General features: G+C 45.9%; 1 protein-coding gene across 2 annotated transcripts in view; it reads left to right on the plus strand.

Moving 5' to 3' along the window:
• Window positions 1-13,007, plus strand: part of UST (uronyl 2-sulfotransferase) — a 316,876-nt gene that overhangs the window by 206,134 nt on the left and 97,735 nt on the right. For both annotated transcript variants that reach the window (XM_002747070.8, XM_054254508.2), the window contains one exon: window positions 5,963-6,116. In XM_002747070.8, the coding sequence (XP_002747116.4) occupies window positions 5,963-6,116 (154 nt within the window). The remainder of the gene's footprint in view (window positions 1-5,962; window positions 6,117-13,007) is intronic.

The following is a 13,007-nucleotide window of genomic DNA, read 5'->3' on the forward strand; positions in this document are numbered from 1 at the left end:
CAAGGGAGTGCGTATGGACACCTTTTCTCTTCCCTGCAAGTGAAGTCTCAAGTACTGATGTGAGCAGTGTTTTTCATATCAACTTTTGTGAACAAACTCTGCCCTCTGATGGCATCATTTAACAACACAAATCAGACTTCGCTAATTCCACAAGTCAATTTGACTTCTACCTCTTATTTGTAAATGTTGACTTTGTTTTTTATTCTTCTTAGCCAAGTGATCCATTTCAATCCTGTGCCCTCCAAATCTCTTATCATGTGACAGACACTGCAAACTCTTGAAGAAAACACCAAATTAAAAAATTGGTATTAGCAGTTAACACCATCTCTGCCTCCTTAAACACAGCGCAGAAGTTCCATATACAGGGCGAGTTTTCTCTGGGTTTTCCCTATGTGAACCCTGGCGGGGCTCATCTTCCTAAAATGGCACTTTATACCTCATGATTCTGCTTTTCCCTCTATGGGGAGTGGATCTCTGCTGCTGCATGGGCCACCAGCTGTGTTGGCCCATCAGGGACGAGTATAATCTGGACATCCCCTTGGCCCACCTTGTTTCCTGATTATTCCTTACTGTTTATTTTATGCCTTGTCAATTTATTTTCCTCTCCAAGTAGGAGCCCTAACCCAACCACCCACCTCCTTCCCCATTTGTCTCAGCTTCTCACAGCAAATGTTTCCATCTCTCCTGCCTTGGGACAGACCGGAGAGCAGAGCACAGCTGTCTCCTCTGCTTGTGTTTTGTGATAGGCAGTGGTGGGGAGTGGGGGGCATCCAGTCCTGGGCAGGGGAGATGAAAGTGCCCACTGCAGGGAGTGTAAAGACAGAGGCCAGAGCTCTCTGCCATGCTGGCCCCCACTGGACATCAGTGACTTCCCAGAGGCTCTTTTGCCTCTGGGCAAAAGAGCTGTCACTGATGTCCAGTGACAGGCTCCAGCAAAGAGCCCTTTCTCAGCCAGCTTGGCCCAACACAGTGGCTCACACCTGTAATCCTGGCACTTTGGGAGGCTGAGTTGGGCAGATCACTTGAGGTTAGGAGTTCGAGACCAGCCTGGCCAACATGGCGAAACAGTGTCACTACTAAAAATATAAAAAGTAGCCAGGTGTGGTGGTGGGCACCTGTAACCCCAGCTACTTGGGAGACTGAGGCAGGAGAGTCGCTTGCACCTGGCAGGCAGATATTGCAGTGAGCAGGGATCACGCCACTGCACTCCAGCCTGGGCAACAAGTATGAAACTCCCTCCCAAAAAAAACAGTCAGCTCTACTACCCCTCCCCACTTCAGCCACTCCTTATACTCTGTCCCCAGACTGTCCTGTCATTTTCCATGATGGCCCTTCTCTCACTTGAAAGTGTCTTCCTCCCTCACTACAAGGATCAAAGCCCTGTGCCTCTGGCCTATGGTACTTTTCATCCTTTAATGTAGATCGCAGCACAAAGATAACTTCTACTTCCAGGCCAGGTGCTAAAAAGGAGGTAGGCTTTTGGCAGAATGGTGGTTACCAGGGGTGGGGAGAGCAAAAAAAGGAATTTTTTTGTTGAATAAGCAGAGTTTCAGTGATGAAAATGCTCTGGAAATGGGGGGTGATGATGATTTCACAACAATGTGAAGGTTTTAATACCACTGAATTGTACACTTTAAAATGATGAAAAGGGTAACTATGTATTTTACCAGAATTTCTTAAAATAACAAGATATACTTTCAAAAACGGATTCCAATCACAGTAATCTCTACTGTAATAGGAGTACAAAATAGTCTTAGTTCTCCAGGATAATTCTGGGCTTAAGTCTTGATTTAACATGTGCAATAATTGTTACCTCAGGAAGAATGCCTTTCAAATTTTGATGGAAATATACCTAAAATTTTCACCCAGACTGGGCGTGGTGGCTCACTCCTGTAATGCCAGCACTTTGGGAGGCTGAGGCTGGCGGATCACAAGGTCAGGAGTTCAAGACCAGCCTGGCCAACATGACAAAACTCTGTCTCTACTAAAAATACAAAAACATTAGCCAGGCGTGGTGGTGCACGCCTGTAATCCCAGCTCCTCAGGAGGCTGAGGAAGGGGAAATCACTTGAACTTGGGAAGTGGAGGTTGCAGTGAGCCGAAATTGCTCCACTGCACTCTGGCCTGGACAACGGGAGTGAGACCGCATCTCAAAAAAAAAGCAAAACAGAACAAAATTTTCACCCAAGTGTTTTGTGTAGCTATTGAAGAAGTGACTAATATTATTGATGGGTTGATTAATTGATTGAGGTAGCAGAGTAGGACAGTTGATGGAAATGCTCAGAATGAGGTGTTTGGAAATGCCTCGCAGAATGAGAACTGTGCAGTTACAGTTCCTAGAGATTTATGCCCTGCTGAGGATCTTCATCTTCTCATCACAGTAAGTAAAAATATGACACATTTGCAGAGTCCAAAGGAAGCCCGCAGGAGTGATTACAGAGTCGGTGAATAGGATTGGGGAACAAATGTCGAAGAAATTGGTAATGCTTGCCATTTCAGGATGACTTACAAGAGAGCTCCAAAGATGCAGGAGGAATTGTGGTTACTGAAGGACAAACGGGTGTGTTGTTGAACAAAAAAAAACAAAACCTGGCCTCACTCTTCTACTCTTTAATGTGTGTACTACTGAGAACCTGTGATCGGCTGTAGTCACCACCATTTTTTAGAGCTCCATAAAGATCAAATTAGACCTATAGATTATAAAATGAAGGGAAATAAGTCTTAAGATAAAAGCCAAAGGATTTTTTGAACAAAACAACAAAAATTTAAAAGAATTAAAATTGAAATTGAAAAGGCTAAGCATTGTAAAAGCATAGGAGACACAAATTCTTTGTGTCAAACGGTTCAAACAAAAGGAAATGGGCATAAAGGGAAAATTTAAAATATTGGCTGGGTATGAGAAAGACTTTTCAACTGATAAATGGACTTCACAGGGAAGTTGTGGAATCTTCTCTCAAGACTTTTAAATATAAGGCAGGGTGTTTCGCTGTGTGGGATGCTAGGGTACAAATCATTCTTGCCCCCAGAATGAAATCATGAGGGAGCAAGAAGTTCAGGTGACTCAGGACTTTATAAATGGTAGCCAGAAATTCTGGCCCAAGTTTTAAAGAGGATGGAATGAGGGCTGGAAAATTTGCTTCCCTGATCAGATACTAGCACACTTGCTATGCTCTGGTCCCTGGTGGTAGCATGGTGGTATTCTGGCCTCTTCTGTATAACCAGCACATCACCCCAGGTTTTCTCAATATGGCAGGAGCTGTGTGTACAGAGGGCTGGCAGCCTGCAACCATTATTGCCTTCTGCAAAGGGGAAGATACATACCAAACACCTGTTTCTCATAGTTAGAAACTTCTAGAGAGAGGCTACTATATTATCCCATACTTGACAATAAATTCTTAAGCCATCTAAAACTTCCATTTTGGAAAATTATTCTGGAAATCTTGCATTGTGTTGCAATGGGCAAACAAGAACAAGTCTTCCATGCTCATCAAGACATGCCAAACCTTACTTCTCTTGCCATTGATCAAAGATGGCAGCTGTGAGGCTGAGAACCGTCTCCTGGTGCGAAGCTGTGCATGGATTCACGTGGTTGGGCAGTTCTACTAACTAGCACTAGCAGTTGTTCTTTACATGAGCATAGAACAGTTGAGGTTTTTTAAAGCATGAAGCAATTTTGAGAGTCTGATTAGGTGCATATTTGGTATGCAAGCCTTGTCTTCCTAGTCCCTAGCTTTATTACTTTGGTTGCTGTTTATCATAGATATGAAACCCAATTTAATTTTAAAGGGGTGATAAATCTGGGCTGTGTACAGTAGTGAGCCGGTGCTTGGCACAGCTAACTCCCGGGACTCCAGTTAGTTGTTCATCCAGTTGCATGAATGTGTATTTCTGAGAACTAACAAGATTCACACTGCAAGGCTAACCTTTTCCATGAGCAGTGTGCGCTCCAGTGTGGTAGCATTTACAGGCTCCAACGTATCATTCATGTCCTGGTGCCTGAAATTCCACTATCTCACAGTCATTCCTTTAGATTCTTCTCTCTGAAGATTCTTTTTTAAAAACGCAGATAAACTAGGGACCACATTATATGAATTCCTACACAAAAAGGATGGGTGGATTGTTATGCCTTTCCTCTGACAACAGAGCCTATGACATGGGAAGAAACGTTAACGACTGAGAGGCACACACCCAGATGTTCATTCCTTCGTTCGGTCATCATTTGTTGAGCACCGACTGTGTGCCACACAGTGAGCTACAGGGTATTGCTCCTGACTGCAGGAGGCCCATAGTCTGATGGGAGAGGCAGACATTTCCACACAGTGCAGGGGAAAGGGCCTGGGGCATAGAGAAAGGAGGCATGGACCCTCAGTTGGGCATTAATTGCTGAGGCATGTGATGTGACTACAGGCTGGGTTTTGAAAGGTGAACGGAGTCTGCCAGCTAGAGAGAGGCAGGAGTGGGGTCCTGTCAGTTTTCTCTTACCTCTTTCTGACCCCTGACAGAATGTCCAGGCACGTTCCTTAGAAGGTCACAAGATCATAGGGCTAGAAAAGTCTGCAGGCCCCTCAGAAGGTCACCAGAGCATGACTTCTGCCCAGAGACTGGGGCACTCTCCCCAGACTCCTCAAGGCTACTGGTTTCAAGCAGTTCAAAGGGAAAAAGAAGGAATTCTTAAGAAAAATCCAGCCAACCTCATCACTTTGCCTCGGGAAGACCTTGATTTGGGGCCAGGATTTAGCGCATTTGTCTTATCCTTTCTTGTAAGGAATTAACATGGAACACCTGGCTATTTGCTTTATTTCTATTTAAAGCCACTGGCTATCACTTGAAGTTAATGATATTGAATGTTTTTTTTGTTCTTGATATCCCGCACAAAATTTCCTCATCTCTGGAAATCACCTTTCCATAATTAAGAGCACAGATTCTAGAGCCAGATTGCCTGGACCCACATCCTAGTTCAGCTACAAGATGTGGACCCTATTCCTGCCTCAGTTTCCCCAAGTGTAAATTAGGATGATTATGGTCTCTACTCCATTAATGTGTTATGGGGCTTCAGCGAGCTGGTCACATGAGGTTTTTAGAACAAAGTGAATAGCAAGTGCTCGGTGAAGACTGGCTGTCATTCACCTGCTTACTGCAGAGCACCTGACCCAGTACTGTGAATTACAATGCAGAGGAAGTGCTGTCTCACCCAGCAAGGCAGTTCAGAGCCTACCAATCAGCTGAAACATTCACCAAGAGCCAACTGGGTACCCATGAGTTCTGTGCCAGACACTGGGAATACTAAATCCAATAAAGAGTGGCCCCCATCCTCAAGAAACCTACAGCCTAGTGAGAAAACTAGACACCATCTCTTCCTTAACATGTACAATGGCATTATTTGTACCTTGCTATACTATGAAATGTCCTCACAGCCTCTCAACAGGTACCTGGAACACGTATCATCCTCCCCACTTCCTGCACAATAATAAAATGTCTATCGGGAAACACTGTTTGCTTATTACATGTCATTGGCACCTTAGCATAGGAGGTCATCTTTTTTTGTTTTTGCTTTTTTGAGACAGAGTTACGCTCTTTTTGCCCAGGCTGGAGTGCAGTGGCAGGATCTCATCTCACCACAACCTCTGCCTCCCCATTTCAAGCCATAAGCAATTCGCGATTCCCCTGTCAGCCTCCGGAGAAGCTGGAATTGCAGGCACATGCCACCATGCTCAGCTAATTTTTGTATTTTTAGCAGAGATGGGGTTTCACCATATTAGCCAGGATGGTCTGGAACTCCTGACCTCATGATCTGCCTGCCTTGGCCTCCCAAAGTGCTGGGATTACAGGCGTGAGCCAGCATGCCCGGCCGGAGGTCGTCTTTCAATAAGTTCACCTCGAGGGGAGATGTCTAAGTAGACCCTGTTTTCCTCCTGCAGTGATGGGTTGTAACGAGCGCCATGTTTGTGTCCCTGTGTGTTAGGTTTGGAGGAGACCAGCCTGTCTACATCAACATCATTAGAGACCCCGTCAACCGGTTCTTATCAAACTATTTCTTCCGTCGCTTTGGAGACTGGAGAGGGGAACAGAATCACATGATCCGCACCCCTAGCATGAGGCAGGAGGAGCGCTACCTGGTAAGCCATGTTGCAAGGAAAAGGTGGTCTCCCCACCTCCCGAAGAGTGGTCCCGCCAGCAGGGGAGGCTCACTTTCCCCTTCCGCAGCCTTCCGGTGGCACCTCCACCGAGCGTGGCGCAGACAGGGTGCTGGGGAGGCTCACTTTCCCCTTCCGCAGCCTTCCGGTGGCGCCTCCACCGAGCATGGCGCAGAGAGGGTGCTGGGGAGGCTCACTTTCCCCTTCCGCAGCCTTCCGGTGGCGCCTCCACCGAGCGTGGCGCAGACAGGGTGCTTCCGCCGGAAAAAGGTCTTGGCGAGAGAAACTGGTTCCATACCCTAATGAACATTTCCTCAAATGGTTTTCTGATTTTGCTTTGCTTAGTTGTCTGTAGTGCTAGGTTTGGGGTCCCAGAGTGGAAACAGTCTTTCCTGAGTCCTGACTAGCACTGACATGGTTAAGAGGAAGAGAGGTGTTGGGGGCGTCTGTTAGAGGGTGGCAGTGCCCCTTCTCATCCCTCAGCCCTTTCAGTTCAACCCGGGGAGGGAGAGGTGTCTTCAGATGAGGACCCTGAGATTCCAAAGGTTGTGGGATTTGCCACAGTCATCTCTCAGGTAAGGGCACAACTGCGACCATCCCCTGCCTTCAAGGTCTGTGTTCTTTCCACCACGGCACGATAGAACCCTGTCATTGCGGCAATAATTGCTTTCCCTGGACTTGTTTTGAGACCCTCAGCTCCATAAGGGATGAACCCAGTAATTATTTCCACAGCACAGAGGTTGGTAACAAAAATGGCGTGTGGAGTTGCATGTCTTTCATTCAGCACTAGAACGAAAAGGACATTTCCCATCACTATGTTGAGAAATACTGAGATGCTGACAGCCTAGTGCCCAGTAGGCCGAAATCCTGGTCTCTGTCTGAACGAGCCCTTGGAGTTCACCCGGACACATGCTGGGCTATCTCTGGGCACAAGCAGAAAAGAAGGAAGTATTGAGGATCACTCAGATGTGTCGCTCCCAGGGCTGGAAGACCACCCAGCGCCGAAGCCACTGTTGATATGCCCTCCGCAGCAGCCTGGCTGCTGGAAAGAAAGCACCTAATCTCGGGGCCACAGCCAGAACAGCTGCTTCCTCTTCTCATTTTAAAAACGTAATAGAAGGGGGTGTTCAGAGGCTGGGAGCATTTCGGGATGATGTCCCCTCAGTGGCTCATGTGCATGTTTTCAAATCCATTATTAGAGTAGAGAAAACTGAGATACAGAGAAGTTAGTGTCTCTAACTTCTAGGGCTAGACGATGACACCAGACCCACGGCTTTCCACTCCCCTTCAGTATTTGATCCACTACCTAAGGCTTCAGTGAAGTATTTTGGTGATACATTTTTTATTTTTATTTTCTTCCATTGATGATCTATTTTAGAAGTGGCTTTTTTTTTTTTTTTTTTTTGTAGCCCAACCCTAATCTATTTCTTTATAGGTTATGAAGCCAGGCACAGTGGCTTATGCCTGTAAACCTAGCACTTTGGGAGACCGAGGCAGGAGAATCACTCTTGGCCAGGAGATCATCCTGGCCAACATGGTGAAATCCCATCTCTATTAAAAATACAAAAATTAGCCAAGCATGTTGGCATAAACCTGTGATCCCAGCTACTTGGGAGGCTGAGGCAGGAGAATCTGTTGAACCCAGGAGGTGGAGGTTGCAGTGAGCCAAGATCATGCCAGTTCACTCCAGCCTAGGCACCAGAGTGAGACTCCATCTCAAAAAAACAATTTTTAATTAAAAATAAATAAAATTAAAATTAAAAAAAACTTAAACTATAGGTTATAAATATGACCTTTTTTTTTTTTAATTCAGTGAGACGTGTAATTGTGGTATAGACCCACTTACTGGAAGAATAATGTCTTCTCTATCTTCGTTATTCGTTTTGGATCTTGATTAATATAGCTATATGTTCTTTTAAAAACAGCATACATTCCATTTAATCCAGGTAATTCTTTCATAGTTCTGATTCAATCCTCATGCTAATAAAGTTAGGACCAAAGGATAGCAGAAAACACTGAAAAACCAATGATACAAAAACACATCTTATGAACACTGCTCTTCAAATATTAATGTAAGAGTTGAGAGAAATGCTCTAGCTTTTTTTGCTCCGTCAAGCTTTTGTTGCCATCCCATAAATCATTTCATATAATATAGTCTTCACACACTCACACAAATAATGAGAGAAAGGTGGCAAATGTAAGGGAAAAAAATATGGTTTGGAGTTTCTATTTGTTTGCTTTTGTTTTTGTTTTGAGACAGAGTCTCACTCTGTCTCAGTCTCATTCTGTCTCTTAGAGTCTGCCCAGGCTGGAGTGCAGTGGCGAGGTCTCTGCTCAACCTCCACCTCCAAGGTTTAATCCATTCTCCTGCTTCATTCTCCAGAGTAGCTGGAACTACAGGTACCTCCCACCACACCTGGCTAATTTTTGTATTTTTAGTAGAGGTGGGGTTTTACCATGTTGGCCAGGCTGGTCTCAAACTCCTGACCTAAAATGATTCACCCACCTTGGCCTCACAGAGTGTTGGGATTACAGATGTGAGCCACCGCACCCGGCTTGGTTTGGAGTTTTTTTTAAAAGGTCATAAAATGTTGAAAATTGGTAGTTGGGGTAAGTCTTAGATTTTTGAAGAGCTGGTAACTGCGTTTATTATGTGACTTGAGAGACTGTAGGGAGATTTCCCTGCTTGGAATTCTGCCCTTAGAGATTTGTAGGGGCCCCTTTCCAAATGTAAGCACTGTGTTCAGGAAGGGTCTATGTCAGATGAGGTCATGAGATCCATCCTTGGCAAGGCCCCAGCAGGAAGGTATGGGGCTCCCCAAAGCAACACAGCAGAAATCCAAGGGGCTCAAGAGAGAAGAGCTGGTGGGGGGAGTGTGTCCCCTTCATGATCTGGTTCCACCCTGACCTGGTTAGAAGGCTGTCTTCTTGTTCAAAGGATAGTTTGTTTATTTGGAAGAAGATGGTTTATTGCCTTTTTTTAATAGCTGAAACTTTTAATTCCATCTCCTTGGTCCCATTAGACCCTTGAAATAAAAATTGCCCCCTTTCAGAAGGGTCTGTCCTCATTTTGGCAAAGCCTGGGTGGTCAGTTGTTTGACTGAAAAGAGGGTGTTGTTTGTGTCTCAGCGGGGTACAGGCAGCTGTGAGGAGCCCACTATCCCCTCCTCGCAGGCCACCCCTCCCGTCGGAGGCCCCTCCCTACACACCGCAGGCACAGGGTCTTGGGTGCTGGCCTGAAATGGGTCTGCTGATTTACCACATCGGTCCAGATCTCAATGCTCCAAAGCCCCTTGCTTTATCCAGTTGCCAAAAATCGGACAGTTCTGCTCCTGGCCCTGAGCCTTACAGAGCTGCTTAGCATACAGCTGGGAGCAGCCAGTGCCTGCCTCTGAGCCTGCTCTGGGGGTGAAATAATATCATCTTGTGAGGCAGAGTGGTGTGAAAGAAAATGGAAAGAGTAAAGGAATCCTAGGATTTGCAGGAACCCCACGGAGGATGAGGACACTCATTTTACAGGTGTGGAAATGGGCCTGGGATTCGGGGTGGGGTAAAGTCCCTGCCAGGAGGAGAAGCCAGACCTCCTGACCCCATCTTGGTGCTGTTTGCCCACTCAGACCTTATGTTTTTACCTCCTGAAGGGTAAAGGGAGAAGAGAACTGGGCCGAGTCCCATGCTTTTAAAGCAGAGTCATTTTATGGAACATTGTCCATCTGTACAAAGACGTGGCTGTTACAGCAATTTGTTTTCAAATATGCAAGCATCTTATAGCTACTCCTTATCTTCTGGGAACAACTAGGTTTTCTCAAATTTTCTATTTCTTTTCAAACTCTTCTTTCTTTGCATTTGCTGGAAAATCATTTTTAAAATAAATTAGTGCTCGCATAGATGCAAGTTCAGCTTCTAGCAGCCATACTGTGAAAGGCAATTGTCTTAGGTTCATTTCTTTTTGACCATAGCTGGAAACTCCCTAGTGCTGAGGTGGCTGCCTCCTTTTTGGGGGTGAGGTTCCTCTGAATCCAGGCACACTTGAACACATCCCAGGACCTGAGACTCTTTTCCAGCTCATGCCTAGCCTCCTTTATTTCCAGGGTAGGGAAATACCTGGCACACAGACCATATTTAATGAAAGAATGAATGATGGAAAGCTTTTTCTAATGAAGAGCAACTGTTTTCATTTCCAGATGAGGGAGGGCATCTTACTCCTGCTGAAGCCTCTTCCTTTTCTAATCTCAAAGCTTCCATGAAGCTGGATTTCTTGTGCTGTCATTTTCACCCGGCTGGTAACACACGTCAGGTTCTCAAAAATGTCAAATTGGGCTCCTGCCCTAACCATTATCGCCACTTCACAAGGCCATTCTCCATTTGAAGAATAGGAAGAGAAGGGAGAAAATTTTCCCAGAGAAAACACTGCGTCTGTGACACTATTTATTCGGCTTGGCTATAAAGTGTGGAAAGTAATGCATGTTTAAAAGAAAAGATGCGTAATTTACAGCTTCTTAATTCATAAAGAATTCAGTGAATCATGTTGGCCCTGTTGGATTCTGGAGAAGTCTGAAAATTGGCCAGAGTCAGCAAAGGTTTAGAGAAAGCTATGCATTTTAATCTCCTTGAAAGTTTTGGACTCGTTACGTCCTTTAACTTTGAAAGTATACATATGAAACACTGGTGTATGGAAATTTCCACTCTGTCTCGACCAGCTGAGGCTGTCCTGTGAATGAAAGAAACCTCAGGGATTGCCTCTATTCCTAAAGCACCATTTTTCATAAGTAAATAAAGTGAAGAAGGGCTTTGGATCATCTGCTTTTTAAGTGTTTCAGTAAATATCTATGTTTTCCAAATCTGTGAAGGTAAGAAAGCTAGTCTCTTGGTCTTCAACTAGTTCAAATTTAGCTTCCAATTGCAGGCTGAGCTAGGGCCCCAAGATAAGGTGTATTTATATTCCCTTCTCAGCTGCCTTAGCTGGGTGACTTGGCCTGGGAGTTGGCCTCTGTGAACCTTGCTTATCTCTTCTGTACAATGGGACCATATTATCTAGTTTGCCTGTATTACAGGGTTGTTGGAGTGTTAATTGAGCATTGCACACAGAATGTGCTTTGGAAGCTAAAACTCTCTAGAACACATTTCCATATTGATGCTCCTAACCCCTTGGCTCTGTTACTGGCTCCACATGACCTAAAGGGGCCATTTTTTTCCTACAGACCTGGAGCTCCTCTGCTCAGGGAGTCCACAGGGGCTGCTGTTTTCCTGGGACTCAGGACATACTGGGTCCTGAACCCTTAGGTCTACTTATGCTGTGGTCTCAAATTGCCTCACTAGACTCCTTCCCCTGGGAACCCGTTTCTAAGGAAACTGCTTCTCTTTGTGTTCCCAACAGCTGGAGATGTGTTTTGATCCCAGCCTACTGGCATACGTTTGTCCCGTGTTTATTTACTTGGAAACCTAAGCTCCTGTAGGCCCTGGGTTGGAAAGTCATATACACGGACACTCTCCCCCTCCAAGGGGTAACGAGAAAGGCACGCCAGAGCCGAATGCTCTGCCAGGCTGATGCAAGCCATCCAGGAGCAGGGAGGACCAGGAAGGCCCTGCTTCGGAGATAAGCTGTGAAATACATTTGTCCTGGGTAAATGTAAACTCCTGTGTCCTCCTAAAGAAGAAGTCACAGGAGTTTTTAAAACCAAAGGCCACTTCTGGGGTGAGCAAGACCCGAAGGTATCCCTGGAGAGTCAGGCAAACAGAAAACAAGATGGGTGGAGTAGGGGGCAAGGGAGGAGAGGAGGAACCAACAAAGGGATTTTGGAGCTAGAATAGAATGCAACTCTCTGCCACCTGTGCTACCACCAAACCGCAGCAGCCATGTGTGTGGCGTGTAGCAGGTTAGCATGCTTTGCCTCATGTTGGGGCATCCGCCCTCACAGCCTCCCCTGGTGTAGCTGTGAGCACTCCTCAGTCCCCTCTTATGGACCAGGATGGCAATCCCAGAGAGGTTGAGGGGTGGTTAAGATCACACCACAACATGGGGGAGTTGCATGAGGCTACCGTAGTTACAAGGGGCTGGGATTCACTCAGATCGCATCTGGTAACAGGAGGCAGCGGGCAGGAGAACTGTGGGAGTGAAGACAAAAGGACGGCAGGCCAGTGAAGACCAGGAAATGCCAGGAAGAGCCAGGTCCCATGGGAAGTGTGTAACCCACAGCACAGCCGAGTCACATGGAAACTAGAAGTTGTTGAGACTTAGAGCCACATCCAGCACCCAAATGTCAGTGGAGGCTGCACCAGGGTTCTCAGTTCTCTTCAGCTATCTTCAGAGACACCAACCGTGGATTGAGCCCCTCTCAGCTTCACTCCTCTCCTTCTTTCAGCTCATTTCTCTAGCCTGGCTGGAAAGGAGTCTCACTTTTAAGGACTTATGTCATTAGATTGGGCTCACCCAGTTAATCCACCATAGTCTCCCCTCTCAAGGTCTGTAACCTTACTCACATTCGCAAAGTCCATTTTGCCATACGAGGTAAAATAATCACAAGTCCCAGGGATTAAGATATGGACAACTTTGGGGTCCATTATTTTTGCGTACTACGATGTCACCAAGGACGACTTACTCAGCATGGGGCAGAGAGGACTGTTGAGAGGATGTGTGTGTGACAGGCATTCTGACACTTGGCTATGCCACTTTCAGGTGTTTGCCACTGTGCATTCTACTGTGCAGTAGCACCAAAACATGGCTGTCCTGTCCCTGATCTGCAAAACCGAGTGGCCACGCAAACATCTTATTTTTCTTCTTCTACTAGTGACTTATCCATCCGTCATTCATTCATTCACGCGATAAACATTGACTTAGTACTTTCTGTATAGTAGGAGCTATAGTAGGAACTG

The sequence above is a fragment of the Callithrix jacchus genome, chromosome 4 (assembly GCF_049354715.1).
Source record: "Callithrix jacchus isolate 240 chromosome 4, calJac240_pri, whole genome shotgun sequence".
Taxonomy (NCBI): domain Eukaryota; kingdom Metazoa; phylum Chordata; class Mammalia; order Primates; family Cebidae; genus Callithrix; species Callithrix jacchus.